General features: G+C 47.9%; 5 protein-coding genes across 5 annotated transcripts; 2 read left to right on the top strand and 3 right to left on the bottom strand.

Moving 5' to 3' along the window:
* Nucleotides 1–1669: 1669 nt before the first annotated feature.
* EYB26_007262 (uncharacterized protein) lies at nt 1670–4609 on the top strand (the record flags this gene model as incomplete). Its single annotated transcript, XM_054266534.1, has 1 exon — nt 1670–4609. The coding sequence occupies one exon, from the start codon at nt 1670–1672 to the stop codon at nt 4607–4609; it is 2940 nt and encodes a 979-aa protein (XP_054122509.1).
* A 615-nt stretch (nt 4610–5224) lies between these two features.
* On the top strand, nt 5225–6637 carry EYB26_007261 (uncharacterized protein; the record flags this gene model as incomplete). The annotated part of the gene is made up of 1 exon (XM_054266533.1): nt 5225–6637. One exon carries the CDS (start codon nt 5225–5227, stop codon nt 6635–6637), a length of 1413 nt encoding a protein of 470 aa, XP_054122508.1.
* Nucleotides 6638–8064: 1427 nt separating this feature from the next.
* EYB26_007260 (uncharacterized protein) lies at nt 8065–9459 on the bottom strand (the record flags this gene model as incomplete). Its single annotated transcript, XM_054266532.1, has 4 exons — nt 8065–8388; nt 8444–8764; nt 8818–9327; nt 9391–9459. 4 exons carry the CDS (start codon nt 9457–9459, stop codon nt 8065–8067), a joined length of 1224 nt encoding a protein of 407 aa, XP_054122507.1.
* A 1465-nt stretch (nt 9460–10924) lies between these two features.
* On the bottom strand, nt 10925–13389 carry EYB26_007259 (uncharacterized protein; the record flags this gene model as incomplete). The annotated part of the gene is made up of 6 exons (XM_054266531.1): nt 10925–11578; nt 11630–12731; nt 12783–12917; nt 12973–13113; nt 13238–13274; nt 13371–13389. 6 exons carry the CDS (start codon nt 13387–13389, stop codon nt 10925–10927), a joined length of 2088 nt encoding a protein of 695 aa, XP_054122506.1.
* A 596-nt stretch (nt 13390–13985) lies between these two features.
* EYB26_007258 (uncharacterized protein) lies at nt 13986–16766 on the bottom strand (the record flags this gene model as incomplete). The annotated part of the gene is made up of 3 exons (XM_054266530.1): nt 13986–14041; nt 14102–14342; nt 14394–16766. The coding sequence occupies 3 exons, from the start codon at nt 16764–16766 to the stop codon at nt 13986–13988; spliced, it is 2670 nt and encodes an 889-aa protein (XP_054122505.1).
* Between the last annotated feature and the right edge of the window lie 901 nt (nt 16767–17667).

Below are 17667 nucleotides of genomic sequence, written 5' to 3'. Positions count from 1 at the left end.
CATCGATCACGACCGGATTATCAGTCGCGTCTCGTAATTAGTCGGTCGGGGAGGTAGACACACGCTATTCTGAGGCTGGAACGAACGGCGGCGGAACGTAATCGGACACAACGGGCGACGGATATGAGCAAACAACCAGGAAGAGAAATTATTTTTTGAATATGCTGAGGCCGCAAGGCCAGGAAGAATATGGCTGACAAACTGCAGAGACTGAGAGAGACTGAAAAAACTGCAGAGACTGAGAGAGACTGGGAAGGTTTCCGGGAGGGGCTAGGTTAGGTAGGGGCTGGGCTGGCTGGTTGGCAAAGTCCAGTCCAACGTTGGGCGGTCCAAGAACGGCGACGGGCGAACAACGGACACCGGGGAACCTCAGATCACCTTATGTAAAGCAGTTGCGCGCTCCAACAGAGGGAAAGTCCGCGGTGTGGCGTGACCAACAGAGGTCAGGTTGTCGTGTACTTTTTCTTGACCACCAACTGGATACGAGAACAGCCAGAACTGAATGAGATTTTGAGGACTTTCAGGGAGAGTCGCGAAGAGAGGGAAATTCCATCGTGCTGGAGGAAGTCGCAGTCCTGCCTACGCACCTGCCATCCTGCGCGTTGTATAAATCACGCCAGACCTCAATTGGAAATCACGTGCTGCCACGCTAATTTTTTTGTCCTTCCTTCCCGCTTGGGATTTTTTTCTATTTGTTTTCCTGTCCCTAACTCTTCCCACTCTCTTCACGCTTCAATTGACCTGTTTGCCAACAGTTCAGCTTCATCACTATTGAGAAGCCTTTTTAAGATGATACATCGGTTTCTCCATTGACATATTCCATTGCACCAGGTTAGTATTCTCCGTCGCGCCTTCTACCACATTCCACCTCCATCTCAAGATGACAAACCACTTTTTACTTCTTACCTTCCTGAGTCGCCCTTGAAGAGATATTCGGGCCTCCCTTTCCCGGTTGGCCTGCTACTTGCCAGTATACCTTGTCTGATCAATCCATGGATTATTATCTTCTATATTCTGCTTGCATTCGTTGCTCCAAGGACATGGACATCTCGCTAACATATCACGAATATTAGGTCTTGATGATTACTTGCAAGCCGGTGCCGTGGGTGATATATGGGACATTTTGAGGTCGATCTGCAACCCAAATCCATCTGTACAACCACCCGTTGACTCATGTGGCATGCTGGATATTGTTGTGTCGCCCGTTTGATTATGCCATATTAGAACTGGTAGAAGTAGTGTTTACGTATTTACATCAATGAAAACTGATTTACATGTCGAGAGCCAAGTATAGAAAGTCGTAGAGAACTACTCTGTGAAGTTCCTGTCGTCTGTACTGGCAGCTGCAGATTCTGTCAGCAGGCCTGCGGCCGTTCATCATACATCAAATTCTGTATATCATATTCTTGGCATTCGTAGTGGCGCTAGTCTCGAAATAGTTAGCGTATATGCATTCGATGTTTAATCTGATTAATTCATCCTCAGAAATCAACCCAGTAACCACCATCACCACTGTCCGTTCGACACCCCCACTACGTCTCCTATCCCCTGCATCTTCGGATGCCCTTCTGTCGCGTACTTTGCACTTGGTAGCAGAAACAATACTCCCTGTCAATCAATTGCATTGTTTCTGCCAATTGCCTCGAGCCGGTCTCACCAAGTCGTTACCATGCAAAGTACGCTACTCCTACCTTCCCATATCGTTCGGTCCTGTCGCTTAATTGCCGGTCGTCGATACACGCCCGCTTGGTCGGTCTCATCTCGTCAATTTCACCAGTCTCTTTTTCGTTACTCACAGCCATCTCCCGAGTCCAATGGCGCCTCGGACTCAAATTCCGATACCCGGAATGGTGTACAGCCCATCGACATGAATGCACAGCCTGCGGAACATGCTCAAGACTCGACTAATTCGAATCAGTCATCAGCCGGACGAAAAAGTTATATATCAGGTCTTCGTCGGACATGGAAAGAAAAAAAACCCCTGTCAGAGGATGCATCGGCCACTGCTACAATTCCTCAATGGTTTATAGATAGGAATGTCGTTACGTACGCCCAAGCAGTTGACATACCACCCCAGCTATATGTCAAATCCTTCAAGCAGACAGCATCGACTCCGTCATCGCCACCACCGTCTGAAGAAGTCACGAGCAATGCACAAGAAAGTACGTCAGAGAAATTAGACAATGAGGGTCCCAGCGGCGATATGCCTGGGCCAACTGTCAACAATGGTCGTTATACACTAGATCGTGATGTCTGGTCCAGACTGAAGCTTTCAGTCAAAGCAGGATTTACATCCCCGTCCGCGCAGTATGTCAATGATCCAGCAACGGAAAAGTCGCACATCCTTCTGCAATATCCCCACAGAAGAAATGAGGCCAATATTGATGTCATTGGTGGAAGCTTGTTTTTGCATGCTGTGGTTCAAAGCTTAGCGAAGCATGAAAAGGCAGATCTGATGACACTGAATGCGCAGGATATTGCTCGGCTGTGCAGTGAGCAAGCTCGGGCAGAAGGTAAGACCTCCTCGTCAATACGAAACCTGGGATACGAGATCTACAATTCCTGGAATAAAAAGCGTAGACTGGATATGGAGTCGCCCCTGGATAAGGAGGAGACTCGCGACGACGGCGACTCTTCAATCTCTCTTTCAGGCTCCAACATACGCCCGCATATATTACCTATTGAAGTCACACTTCCAGATACGCAACTACCTAATTGGTTATTGTCATCCTTCGGGGGCGGTACGGACAGTGCTCGCACATCCCGCACAGAGACCAGTGCATGGATGCGTGTTATCAATCAGTTAACGTCTATAGCCTCTCAAAATCAGCCTGCTTCCAGTGACAGTACTGCTACGCAAGATACCAAGACTGGGAAGAAGCCCGATATGTCACCAAAAACGATCATTCATATTCAAGATTACGTGGAGTTAATGCAGACTCGAGAAGGCTCAAAGTTTCTAAGATTGTTACTGGATGCGATTCACAGCCGTCGACGCGAAGGTCACAGAATTCTACTGATTGGAACGTCGTCGGGATATCGGGACGTATACTTCGACAAGGAGATGTCTCCGCTGCCAATCGTTGAGCAAACGAGACTTTACCTTGATAGCTCGGCTAGACCCTTTGCTTCCCCCATCGCCGTCTTTCCCTCGATGGATCCGAAGGAACTCAGTGTCAAATTCACCGAAGACCGGCGCTCTCGAATTAGAGATATCAATATACGGCATCTGCAAGACATGCTCCGTCTGCGGGTAGATACAGACACCACCCCCATAGATGACAACATCTTTGACCCAGCCTCCTGGCCCGATGACATCGACGCGCCCACCTCACATTTTGGACTGAATAATGATTACTTGGGCTATACTCGTGTACACAATCTTAGCTCGATGATCATGGGTGCTGTGCCACCCAACGAGAAGTTGAGCTTCAAGCACATTCGACAAGCATTCCTAGCTGAGACCAGGCATAGGAAATCTTGTGAAAATTGGTACTCGCCTTCCAGATCCTCAGGGCCTATAGCTTGGGGGGCTAATGGAAAGCCAATGACTTCTGAAGTCGATGAAGGACTCAGAGTTTCGAAACTGGATACAATCTCACAGCTCGAGTGTAACAAATACGAAAAAAAGCTTTTGGGTGGCGTTGTCGATGCGGATAGTATCCGGACGACATTTTCCGATGTCCACGTGCCTTCCGAGACGGTTGAGTCTCTGAAGACATTAACTTCTCTCTCGTTGCAGAGACCGGATGCGTTCACTTATGGTGTGCTTGCATCCGATAAAATACCTGGAATGCTTCTGTATGGACCCCCTGGAACCGGAAAAACATTGCTTGCCAAAGCAGTAGCTCGAGAAAGTGGTGCGACGGTCTTGGAGGTCAGTGGGTCGGACATATACGACATGTACGTTGGTGAAGGCGAGAAAAACGTCAGAGCCATCTTCACCCTTGCAAAAAAGCTTAGCCCTTGCGTTGTTTTTATCGATGAGGCAGATGCCATTTTTGGATCTCGAAATCAAAGCCGAAATCGTTTCTCGTCTCACCGGGAGCTGATCAATCAGTTCCTACGAGAATGGGATGGTATGAATGATATGTCGGCTTTCATCATGGTGGCAACGAACAGACCTTTTGATCTTGATGACGCTGTTCTTCGACGCCTTCCTCGCAGGCTCTTGGTGGATCTACCTGTCGAACAAGATCGTGAAGCAATTCTTAAAATACATTTGAAGAATGAGCAATTAGACTCCTCGGTTGATCTCGCAGACTTGGCACGTCGAACTCCATTCTATTCCGGATCTGACCTCAAGAACGTCTGTGTAGCCGCTGCCTTGACCTGTGTCCGTGAGGAATACGAGAACAAGACCCAGCACACAGGCGAAACACCATATCACTACCCCGAACGACGTACGCTAACTCAATCACACTTTGAGCGCGCCATGGAGGAGATAAGTGCATCAATCAGTGAGGATATGTCGTCACTCGATGAGATCCGCAAATTCGACGAAAAGTTTGGCGATCGCAAGGCCAGACGCAAAAGGAAGGCATCTTGGGGTTTTATGCCTCTGCACGATGCCCAAGCACCGTTGGACACAACCCGGGTGCGTACTTGATATTTTGCATGTCCTTTCTGAGATATGGACTCAATATTGTAATGTAACATAGACCTGTACTTTTACTTGTGTATTATAATGTCATATCAAAAAAATGTCTTCATGAACTTGCGACAGTTTCTCATCTAGCTAGTATATTATATACGCTATATGTTACGCGATACATCATACAAGACTCGTAAGGTGTCTGCATACCAGTACAAAGTATGCGTATACATACCATACACTGTACAGTAATGGCCGTAAAATACGTAATTACACCCAAAGTGGCAAGGGCAAACGGCGCTTTGGTCCGGGCGGGAGCGATCCAAAATCGAAGTCGCTCGTCATGACAAGCTCTAACTTTGACATCAACTGACTTTTCTACTAGTTTATATATAGTTTGCTGATCGAAATCCGACTCTCGCTTTACACACAACATCCATTATGAAGAGACTGTCATACAATCATTGACAGGCCCTTTGAAGGGTGAACGCATACCATTCTTATATATTCATCATACACTCACTATATAATACAGTATTCGCAGTGCACACGACCGCTTGCCTTTTTACTTCCCCGCTTTTCGCGAGCGATCCGACCTGCACCCAACGCAACGCAACACAACGCAACGCTATGGCTACCGTCCCTTCTTCCTCCCCAACATCTGTTTTTCCATCTCTTCGCCGGAGATCAATAAGTAAAGCGGTGAATGCCGAAGCGAAACAGAAACGAGAAACAGCCGTGCGAGAGGCGAAACAATATGTTCGAGATGTGGTTCGTGCCGACTGGTCGTTTGAGCCGCCTCCGACGCTTTGGACGACTTCGTCGTTTCCGGACTTACCGAGGCCTGCTGTAGCTGATGCTGCTGCTACTGCTGCAGTAGTAACAGGTGCGGAAACTATTACAAGCGCAGATGGTCAATCCGGGGCTCAACCATCTATCGCACAGTGGAGGATACGGGAACCTGCAAGCTCCGAGTCGGATTCTGATCTTGACCCGGCATTGCGTAAAGCGATTGAGAACCACAAGAGGCGAAAGGGAGATCCGTATCGCTTTGAGAATCCGAATGCGATCAAGACATCGGTGCTAGAGCGTGGCCGAAGACGTCGCGCAGATTTGGAGCAGGAGATGAAGTGGAATCCGGGACTGCGGTTCTACATAGAAAGAAGAGACGCATGGACTGGCGCTAGAAAGCGACGGGATGTTGGACAGCGAACGGCCAAGCGGCAGCGTGCATTGATCAATATTCTATCCAGAGAGTCAAAGAACTCGAAGACTATTGGTCTGAACGGAGATGCTGGAGCAAAAGTAGAGTCGCTGACAGACGCTACTTCGTCAGCACAGCAGTCCAGAGATTTGCTTGAAGATTTGAGTTTATCAGAAAAGAAATCGAGAGATACGACTCCAACAACTGACAATAACACTTCGAATGAGGACTATGGCTTGGACGGTAGCACCGGCGACGATGGAGATATCGAAGACTACGACGATGACCACAGTTTCGATTCTGACGAATCTATGATTCCGGTCATGGAATCCTTCATAGACGCTTCGAATCCTGTCAGATCTTCTATAACGCCGGCTTTATACGCCTCGTTGTATAGCAAAGTGATTGTCCAAGGCCTCACGCCCACGATCCCCATTAACTTAGCGGATGTCACGAAAGCGCTTGTCGCAGGATGGAAAGCTGATGGCCAATGGCCCCCGAAACCCACCATTCCCCCTCCCGGATCCGACGTGCCGGCAAGGAAGAAGGGTACCAAAGCACAGTCATCTACCAAAAATGATGACGCCACAGCCTCTGGGGTCGTTGGACAGCCTACTACTAGTGGCCGAAAGACGAGTTTCAGTAACCAAGCTACCAGCGCAGTGAAGAAAGTGTTGGGATTATCGAACCACTCATTCCACCTGCGCCGGTCAAGTCGCAGTTCAGCGAATAGTGATGCTGTCGCGGACCGGTCGTCAATGGCGGATTCGGTTCCGACTGATGTGCTCATGGTGGAGGAGGAACAGGAACGCAGGATGAAACATCCATTTGGCTGTTGAGCTTGCCGGAATCTGGCCGGGTAGACTTTTGACGCAGATATGAAAACTTGAAAAAGTTATTATTGATTCGATTGGCGACCATTATTATCATTGTTGTCGTTGTGATTCATGTTTGTATAATGTAGGATTATCCTTGTATACCTAGGTAGTAACAATGACTACTTGAGTACATCAATACGCCCAATTGTAAATATTAAATATGATCCCTGGGACTGTCTATATCACTACATACCTACCTAGCTACCTCTCTGGGGGATCAAAGTTCAACCTTAGAAGTAGCCTCAAGTGCCTATTCATCTGGTGTTAGATATGTATATGAGGCTGATTGATAGAAGGCAGCTCGTCTCCCTTAACACATCGATACATGTAACTACTCGGTTCTGTAGGACATCTTTCTGGTGACAAGTCTAAAGAGAGAATAGTGCATATAGAAAGAGGAAGTAGATCGAGCGGATAGTAGCTCAACTTCGCGACCGTGGGCATGAGATTGAGGTGGTTCGTGGATGGTATCAGGAGATTTTTGGTAAGAGATCAAATTATTCCTGCGCGTAAGAACAACTACAAGAGTGTCATGTACAACATCAAAAACAGCTATGGATGTGATAGTGCATGTGTCTGATACAGGGTATTTAATCCATGGTCATTTAATACACATACATCAACCGCTGGCGTGGTAAAGAAAAAAATCAGTACCTAAACCCAAAGTTAAAGTTACTTTACATACAGACAGGTTTGACCAACCACGTCCCGCATTTGAGTATTTGAGTCGGTTGATACGTTAACTTGGTAAGGTTACCTCTGCTAATACAACACCATGTGTATTGATAAATCTACTACTATTAATATACTGTGGTCTATAACTTAACTATGTACATGAACAGTCTTGTAATCCTTGTACTTATATAGTTGCAGTAATATGCAAGTACTATGCATAAGTCTACGTTTCAAGTATATATGCTTAATTCAGTCATCGTATTGAAATATTGCGTGTATCGTGAAATGAAATTCATTCAAAACTCAATGTAGAAAACAGATGAAGAGAAGAGAAATCAAACTTGAAAAAACTTCATCATTCCATCATCTACCCAGTTGAATCCCTATTCCCCCTTCAACAACTGCTCATAAATTGAAGGAACTAAAATCTGCATTGTAGCGCACAACCTCAAGCAGGAAATGAAAAAACAATGATAATGAAATAACAAGAACAACCCAGAACCACTTGTATCATTTCTCCGTATTGCACCGTTGAAAAACAATAGAAGACAAAAAGAGAAAAAAGAATTCATCGTGAGACGTACACTATATCTGAAGAAAAAGTCGAGGCTCAAATCTCAATGAAAGAAAAAGGAGAAAGAAAAGAGTATAGCACTACCTCGAATGGTTTCATAAGCATCGAGACTGCCGTGATTCTCTCGAGCGAGGACTACTTAATTGAGACGGAAAGCATCAAGAATGACTTCATGGCCGCGACGGCAACCGGAGCCAACCCACATCACGGTGTTGACAAACGCGTAGCGCTCATCGCCGCTTTCCATGGACAGATTAAGGCGGTACTTGTAAGAGGTAGGGTTGATGGTGTCTGCATGGTTGGGGTCTTGAAGTTTCTCGAGAACATCCTTGGCACCGGTTAACCAGCCCTGGGCCTTGACGATGATGTATGCTGGTGGTTCGTCGGATGACTGGAGAACATAGTTGGCGCTTAATGATGTTGCCATTTCTTTGACTGTGACTTGGGAATCTTGACCACCGGGCTGTATAACACGTTAGTACACATTACACGAACAGACACGATTTGGAGGTACGTACCAAGATAATACCCTTACCCCATCGACCAGCCCATTGACCACCGAGGAAAGAAACCCAATCGCGTCCCCCCCATAGGCTACTGCCAATACTGACTTTGGGGTTCAATTTAATGCTCATGCGGAAATCGAGCTCAATACTAGGGACGGGAATCTGCAACGAACGCGCAATATCGCCTTCAGGGAAAGTGTGAAGCAGGTTGTTTGCAGGGATGGAATCTTTCATAACATTCAAGTATGTTGGACACTCGAGTAAATGTTGGCGTTGACGGCTTGTGTTCTTCGCGCGCACTTGTTGGCAATAGATGCATTGCACAGACAAGCACTATAATTTTAAGTAAAACACCCAACACACAAGGTAGAGGAGGGGAGACTCACTTTGTCTTCTTCTTTTGCGCGGAACTCCACAAAAGCGGCGTGAACATCGTCAAGAGGTGGTGCAGGGAGAGCCGAGGTACTCTGACGGTTCTGCTTAGGCTTGGGAGTGGAATGGCTTCGTTGCTGATGCGATAGAGGAGTAGAAGAAGGACCACCGCCTTGCGAAGCCCCAGGCGCGGGCAATGAAGGACGATTCGTCAAATTCTGTAGTGGTGTCTGGATCGGTGTAGCATGAGGATTGACTCCATTCGACATCATGCCTCCATTGGGAGTGCCGAGCTGAGCGCTAGAAGGACCAGGTCCGGCACCGCCGGCACCGCCGGAAGGGCCATTTGGAGTGGATGAATAACCATTGGCGCCGCCGATGCCGTTGGGGCCAGTTGTAGTTGCTTGAGGCTGAGGGGCAGAAGGGTGGCCTCGAAGACCGGGACACTCAAGCAAATGTTGTTTTTGACGGGAAGTATTTTTGGCGCGGATCTGTTGGCAATAGATACATTGTACAGAGAGACACTGTATGTGTATTTTATTAGTGTGATTGTTGTGTTTTGATTACCAAGATACAGGGTCACGTGCCTTGTCGTCTTCCTTAGCGCGAAACTCGACGAACGCTGCATGCACCTCCTGATCGACTGTACGACCCATTGTTTTTGTGCTGTTATTTTGCGTGTCGCACTGGAAATAGTCGAAATCTTCGTGTTTCCGACCAGAAAAAGTTGTGTTGATTCGTTTGATTGCGAAATCAGACTCGGTAATACACTCTGCAATCACAAAGAGACCCGAATGAGACAACAGTTGATGTGTAAGGTGTGTAAGGCAAAAGAGAAGGTTGGGGAAGAAAACGCGAAAGAAAAAAATTGAAGAGGTGGGAAATACTGGAACAGAACCGGGCGCGGTCGGCGTATTTGTGACCCGTGACTGTGCGACTGTGCGGTTCCCCCCACGAGTCCAGAAACAGCCATACGTACCAACACGGTTATTACGGAGCAGTAATAACGCCAAGAAAGCCCAAGCGCACACGGTGATTGGCTTCTGGGCGGTCTTACAGTCATATCTGTCTTACGGTGTCCCTCCAGTTGATTACGAATACGTGGTTACAATGGGCTAATCCGGCTGACCGTACGTATTGCACGTATCATATGCTCGGTCTGACATTCGTCGATCCGAGCCATCATCCATCCTCGTGTTTAGCTATGTTGCTTCATAACCAGATAAGATGATGACCATGATCTGGGTCGAGCTGTCAGTCCCACGATAATCAAGATGGCCACGTTGTAGTTAAATTACTCTTCGTATAACATTATCGGCCTGGTTGAACGGAAGCTTCCAAATCCTGCGACTCAAGTGTGCGTATCGCGGCAAGGGTTATACCGATCGCTCGAGATTTGACACTATTGCAGTTTTGCTTGCTTTTGTGTGAGCAGTGAGCAAGTACAGCGCGGCGCCTCGGAAAGGCTGTGCTGTAAACGGGCTTTCTCATTTGTCGGCCCCGGCGCCCGACTGTATGTCTGATTCAGACCGAGCGAGCGAATGAACATGATCGTGTTGGCTTATTGCTATGGTCGGTTAATGAATCAAAGGGCTGTAACCAGATACTGATGGTCGCGTCTATTGTTGATAGTTAAAATCAGAATTGTCGTTGAAATAAAGATCGATCTATTTAAACTCGCATGTCGTTTTTAGCGGTACTGTTCGATTTCTCAATTAACTAGTTATAGTACTGTCAGTTATTTTGTCATAACCCATATTTACGCGGGACCGTTTGATGAATAACCGTGACGAGAATGTGGTATTACATACATAACTGAAATAGGTATCAACTAGTTCCAGCTTGGAAATACCATCGCAGAACAACAAATACAGTATAAATAGAGAATAAATCAAGACGTAGCTAGATGCCTTGTGTTGAAATGTCAAATAGAAACATAACGTATTAGCGCATCTGTGATCGTATACACCATATCGAAGCTCTCCCATCAGTACTGGTATATCTGTTGCATCTCGCTCTGTTAGGTTGCCTTGGTAAATATATTTCTGTAGCATTCAGTCGTCAAAGACTCAAAGTTGAATAGGAGCCCGATGCCATTTTAAAAATCCTGCCGAGCTTTGACTAATCTCTGATACTGAGGCGTATTTCGTCCAGATCTTCAATAATGTATGGAGCTCCTCGACAACGCTTGCCTTGCAAAACTTGAATAACGTCTTTGGTCGTAAGGTCCAGCACATGCAACAGCGCTTGCGTTGCCACAGCGCGAGAAGTAGAGGCCGGTGGCAGCAATTCGGAGAATGTCATTTTGTAACCAGCAAGCGATCCTTGTTCGGACTTTGAAGCCTGAACTCGTGTGTGCAAAAAGTCGAGGAAGTTTCTGTCATTGTTATCGAGACTAGCTAACGTGACTTGGCTCTCGAACAGATTGTCATTCGTCTCAGCGAAAATACCAGAGCCAGCCCCGATAAAATCACCAAGGTCGTCGTCATGTAAATCCCCAAATTCTCTGAGCGATAGGCTATTGAGGCTATCATGACCGAATAGATTCTGAGGAAGAGCCCGTCTCGCCAGTGGACTTGCGCTGGAGAAGCGACTACCTGGTTTACCCCAGCCACGTTGGTATCGCCGAGATGAGAGATCATAACTATCAAATGGACGGGGTATACTAAAAGAGCCCGCGACGGATCCTTGCAGCGAAGCCGTGATATTCCATGGCATTTGAGATGAAGCATCGTCGGGGAGAGAAGGCGGAGCATCAAGGCCAAGTTCGACATCCTATAAAATAGGTCAGAACAGTACTAATCGTTGATCACTTGCATTACAAACCTCTTGCATGGTGAGTTTCTGCGGGTCAGCCAAGCCAACTTGAATTCCATCCTCTGAACCTCTTCGGCGGACATTCCTTCCACGGCCATCTTCATCTTGAGAAATTTCGCTTGAGCTGCGCTTGCGAGTCTGGTCGCTAACAGGTGCTTCGTCCGAGAGAGCTACGAGAAGTGAAATACCGCAGAATGACTCTAGAGGATGGGCAAAACCATGTATACCCATGCTTATACCCACAGAGCCAATGCCGCGCCCGGTGATCCAGGATGCTGCATTCTTTCTAGCATGGGCTTGACCCTTCACATTCGCCCTCTGTTCATCGAGATGGGACATATTTTCCAGATATTCATGATCCCACCGTAGCAATTCGTCGCGGCTGATTTGGGTGAGCACATCCATTTTCATCGTCTTAGGGGATCGGTGCTTCCGGTTGGAAACAACGTTTTCCTCCATAGTTTCGTCGACATAGTCAGGATCAGGAAGACGGCCCCAGGTTGGAGATGGTCGTGCGCGCTCTTGGACATCACTTTCTTGAGCATCGTCAAGAGCATTGATCACAGGAGTGGTGGCCATCATATCAACGTCCTGGATTTCAGACTGAATTAGCATGTTCTGAATCTCGAATACAGGAGCACTTATTACCTGTGGACCTTGAAGAATATCTGCGGTCTCTTTGTGGCTCACTCCGCGTCTCACGGGTGTTGCAGGTGATATGGCGGCACCTGTCATGACAAGATCCACGATATTGCCGTCCTCGTCGAAATAAAAGTCAGGTTGTAGAAGAACTCCCTCATCTTCTCCATCCAACTCAAGGGCTTCAAAAAGATTGTGACCCTCTGGAGAATGAGCACTGCTACTCGCAAAAGAGAATCCACCAAACCCAGCAACGGTAGTGTTGGAAGGGTCAACATCCAGTTGAGGAAGGGTAATGAGATCGATATGAGAGTGGGATGAGATACTCATGTTGGACGATAACAGGCTGGAGTCGAGGTTTGCTTTAGGGGGAGAAATTGAGCGAAGAGGACTGAGTAACTCAAAATCGAGACCGGGGAATGTGAAGTCAAGAATGAAAGCTGGATCGTACGGGACAATGAGTTCTTCTGGTCTAAACGTATCGTTAGTTTCAGTCTGGGAACAGAAAGAGGACGTGACATACCTTGCTTTGCCAGCATCTGCCTGCAGGCCTCTACCATGGACGATTTTGAGTGCGGTTTTCATCTTGTCGAGCATGGCTTGTACGTCGGCGAGTGCGTAGACACACTGGCGACTGTACACCTTGGTGACGCCATATCTGTGTAGAAGATCCATGAGATTTACGCTCATTCACGGTCAGACATGACACTCACAGAAGGTTCCCCTGGAGTCGTAAAGCCATGGGAGCTTCGGGACTCATGATGGTATCACACGCTCGAGGGACATCCACGTTCAAGATGGCTTTTCTGTTGATCTTTTTGGATGAACTCTTGTGGCCCAGCGTGGCAACCAGCCTGCCGATAGGTGAGATTTCAGTTCAAAATTGAGGTTCGAGAAAAAAAGGGCGAGGATCAATATCTATGATCGACAGAAGTAAATGAGGACTGCTGGGAAGGAGCGTGTCTGCCCAAAACTCACCATACGGTAGCAACACCATGTCTCTGGGATGTGAGGACTGTGGTTTCAAGAAAGGCGAGAACGTATGGTTAGCTCCTGCTGAAATACATGTATGTCGAGAAAGAGGATATTGCATAGCAAGTATGAATCTTACTTTCATGACTATAAAACATCTTGATGCTTGAAAGATGTAACCTGCTGAAGTCTATTTGATCACGTAAAAATTGGTACAGCAAAGGTGCCACCATAGATCGGGGGATGCCTCAGAGATATATGGCAGACGGTTAAACCCAGAGCTTTGTAGGTACCCTTGGGAGACGGTCGTAGACACGATGGATAGCCTACGCCGTGGCTCTCATGGTGGGATAGACAATTAACGGCGAGAGTGAGGAAAGGGGAAGAGGGAGAAGAAGGAGGACAGAAAAGAGAAGCAGGAAAAAAGGAAGGAGGTCACCTGGTATGGAAAGGCACCTGGTGAGTGGAAGGTGCGCCCGGGACTGTTTGCATGTAGGAAGGAGCGATGAAGTTAGACGATTGGAGAGACCACCTCTTGAAAGATATTAAACGCAGAAAGAACCTTACACGCCATGTTGAACATTTCACAAGCTCCATTCGATAACAATATGACACTATATACCCGGGTATGTTGACAACAAGATACGTCCATAAGAACATAAAACTAATCTGCTTTTTCCCATTCAAGTTCTCTAGCGAAACCAAACCAACTCTATTGCACATATCACCGACCTCTTACGCAATTAGGAGATGCCTACTCGAGTGGGATTCCCTCGTACTCTGAGTAGCCAAGCGCAAGGTTCATGTTTTCTGTGTTTGCATCGCGTTAGTGCTGATGTTATAAATGATTATCAAGACGAAAAAACTTACGAAGACATTGTGTAGCAGCGCCCTTGAGGAGGTTGTCGATTGTTGCACAGATGACAACACGCTTGCCGCTCGAATGCACAGCGAATCCACCAATCTCGACACCGTGACGACCAGCGATGTCCTTGACGAGAGGCGGCTCGCCAACGATCTTGACCAATTTCTCACCGGCATAACGGTCTTGGTAAAGGTTGCGGACATCCCGGGATGACATCACTTCTTTAAGAGGAAGGCTGATGGTGTGCTTTGGAAGGATTAGTTGGTTTGAAGTATCAGTGGTCTAAGAGGAACTTACGTGGATGCCCTGGAACCAAACAGCGACGTGAGGGATGAACGCGACGCTGGTTCCGAGTTGAGCGCTAATTTCACGCTCATGGATATGGTCCGTCAAACTGTAAGGAACAATATTGTTGGTCAAAATGTTGACGTCGTTCTTGGGACTAGGCTTGGTGCCAGCTCCTGAATAACCCGAGACACCGAAAACAGTTGGCTGTCCAGCCAAATGAGGCACCAATGGCGCAATACCAAGCTGAGCAGCAGTTGCATAGCAGCCAGGGTTGGCAATGCGAGTTGCACGAGCAATAGTGGATCGGTTAACGAGCTCAGGGAGACCATAGGTCCAAGATGGGTCAAAGCGGTAGTCGGCGCTGAGGTCGACAATCAAACCACCCTTGTCTGCTCCTTGGTCAACTGCATCAACGAAAGGCTTGCAGACACCGTTGGGAAGAGCCATGACCCAGCAGTCAATGTCGCCGTTTGAAGCCATGCGGCGTACGTCATCGGGGCTGAGGTTCTCGTAGATGATCTCCCGCTTGTCGTAGCCTTCGAGCTTCTTACCAGCAAGTTCACGGGAAGAAACGTGGCGCAAGTCCATATTTGGGTGGGAGTTGATGAGGTTGATAAGTGCTTGGCCGGTGTAGCCTCGAGCTCCGATCAAAGCGACTTTAGACGGGCGGTTGTTAGAAACGTTCTTCTCGCCAAGAGGAGGGTTGGGATTGGTGCTGTATGATCGTCGACCAGAGGCGCCTTGGGTTCCGCTACGGAACGACTGCAGAGCGTTGGTACGAAGCGTCGAGTAGGAGCGCTTCTGCTGACCAGTCTTGCCAATATTCAAGGCGGCCTGGGCAGCACGATGCAACCTAGCTTCAAGATTGTAGTCACCGAACATCTGGCGGCCATTCTTGGTGAACTCAAGAACCAACTGCTTAACTTCGTCGCCATCTTCCAGACCGTACCAGAAGAGGACATCGCCATCACGAGACAAGCTACCATCCGCCTTGTCGAAGAACCAGGTGAGATTCTCGTCGTCGGCCTTCACGGTCCAGACGAGCTTGGGGAAGTCTTTCTTGATGCTGGTGAAAACGTTGTCGGCAACGTTTGTGAGCCATCCAGCCTTTGTGATGGTGAATGTAGCAAGATGTGCAAAGGCAGAGTCCTGCTGAGGAAGGACAACAGCCAGAGCATCCATGGGCTCGTCGAAGTATGCCTTGAAAGGACGGTCCTTCAGACCTTCAACATAGCGGTCGACAGTAGCCTTGGCATCGAGGCCCTCACGGTCGCGGATCAACACGTCTTTGAGAGCAGCAAGATCCTCAAACTCAGAGAGGGAGGACTTGATGTGGACCTTGTTACCCCGTCGGATCATGGTACCCGCTCCAGAGTCGGTGAACAATTCCTTTTGAAGGTCTGCTGGGTGAATGATAGCAACGCTAGACGTGCGAGGAAGGTCGGAAAGAAGCTCCTTCATTTCCTTGATCTTCAGACGTGTGCCGTGTCGAACCCACCATTGGGTCATAAGATGGTCGTACTCTTCATCCAAATTGATGACAGAGATCTTCTCGCCAGTGTCACCGTTGAACAATCCTCCCTTTTCGGCGAGGTAGACAATCTTGAGGGGCTGCAAAGCACGGGCGAGTTCGCCAGCAGCAACATCTGCGTTAACGTTGAGAACCTGGCCCTCAGGAGTCTCGGCCATTGAGGTCAGGATAGGCAGACATCCTGCCTCGATGGCAGCCTCAATGGGCTTCTTGTCGACACTGTTGATCTTGCCGACCAGGTTGTATTTTTCCTTGTCGAGGTAATCTGCCGAGAAAACGCCGGTGGTTATGGGACGAGCACGGACACCCATATTCTCCAATTCCTCCACCAACTTCAAGTTCTCCTCCAAGAAGAGCTTTCTAGCCAAAGCCAAAGTCTTACCATCCGTAACACGGATACCGTCTTCGAAGTGAGGCTCAACACCAGCATCCTCCAACATTTTATTCAACTGGGGACCGGCGCCGTGCACAACGACGGGATAAAGACCGACATGGTTAAGGAAGGCGAGAGCCGAGGACAAAGTCTGCAAATGCTCGGTGATGATGGCGCCGCCGACCTTGATAACAGCGAACTGCTGAGATGAGACCGAAGTGAAATGGGAGAGGTATTGCTGGACTTCACGCTTGGAGCCGATATTGCTCAGCAGCTGCACCACGGTCGAACGGGTCGAGAATTGAGGATCAGCGGGACGAGAGTAAGAACGAATTTGCGAAGATGCACTGTATGCCGTAGTCGTAGCTGTAAGTCGAGCAGGGCGACGAGCTCCCAAAGCCAGTGCCTGCGGTGCGGAGATAGCACGGCGTGATTGAGTCACAATGGCCCTCCGCACAGCAGGACGGATAGCAAGCATCTTGTTAGCACCAAGCATGCGGCAGCTTCAAACAATATGTTGAGAAAGCGAAGACCTGGATCGAATCAAATACTCGACTCGACAGCGAAACAATCAATTGGGCGTAATAAACGGCGCACAGAGGGATTTTTTTTCGGTGTCCCTCGTGGTTGATTAGGGAAAGAAGGCGAAAAATGACTCTCTATGCGGCATAGGCGTGTTTAAGTGGCCAGGCTGGGCGGTGTCGGAGTCTTAGGCTCTTAGTCCCGTGTGGAGTCATCGTCCTTCCAAAATTTTTCTTTGGTCTTTTTTTTTTCGCACTGAGAGTCTGAGACTCGCAAATGTATTGGTCAATGGTCAAAGATCTTATCTGATTGATTAGTTAACTAACTTATTGTTTGATCTTGGAATAAATGACATATTTGTTCTGTCCTGTTTCTTGCAGGTATTTATGCTCTGGTTCTAGGGGTAGATATTAAGACATTTCACGGCAAGATATCCCTCGGTAGGTACAACACGCCCTTTGACATATTCCGATCCCTATAACAAACTCTAGAAATACATTCACAACCAGACATCACGACATCTACGAAGCCATATCTATGAGTCAATCTATAATACGTATCTCGTTTCCAGAGCCGAGTGTATGGATGGAATACATGGCAGGCGGGTTCTGGATGCTCCGACGTTCGGAGATGTCTCTATCAAAGTTGGGACTAAGCTAAGTACGTATGTAGCACCAAATAGACAGGAATGGTCTGGTGTAGGTCGGCTACTGTAGCATGATGTGCGTATTTACTGCCATTTTGGGCCTGGACGTTGCTGAATTTAGGAGCTACCCAGCGCTACGTAACTTAGACGCCTTCCATAGAAAAGCTATACTGGCAATTCGATGAATCCCAGCCCTTGGGTTGGACTGTAT

The sequence above is a fragment of the Talaromyces marneffei genome, chromosome 5, assembly GCF_009556855.1.
Source record: "Talaromyces marneffei chromosome 5, complete sequence".
Classification (NCBI taxonomy): domain Eukaryota; kingdom Fungi; phylum Ascomycota; class Eurotiomycetes; order Eurotiales; family Trichocomaceae; genus Talaromyces; species Talaromyces marneffei.
Note: the sequence above shows the minus strand (reverse complement) of the source record. Positions and strands in the feature narration are given on the sequence as shown.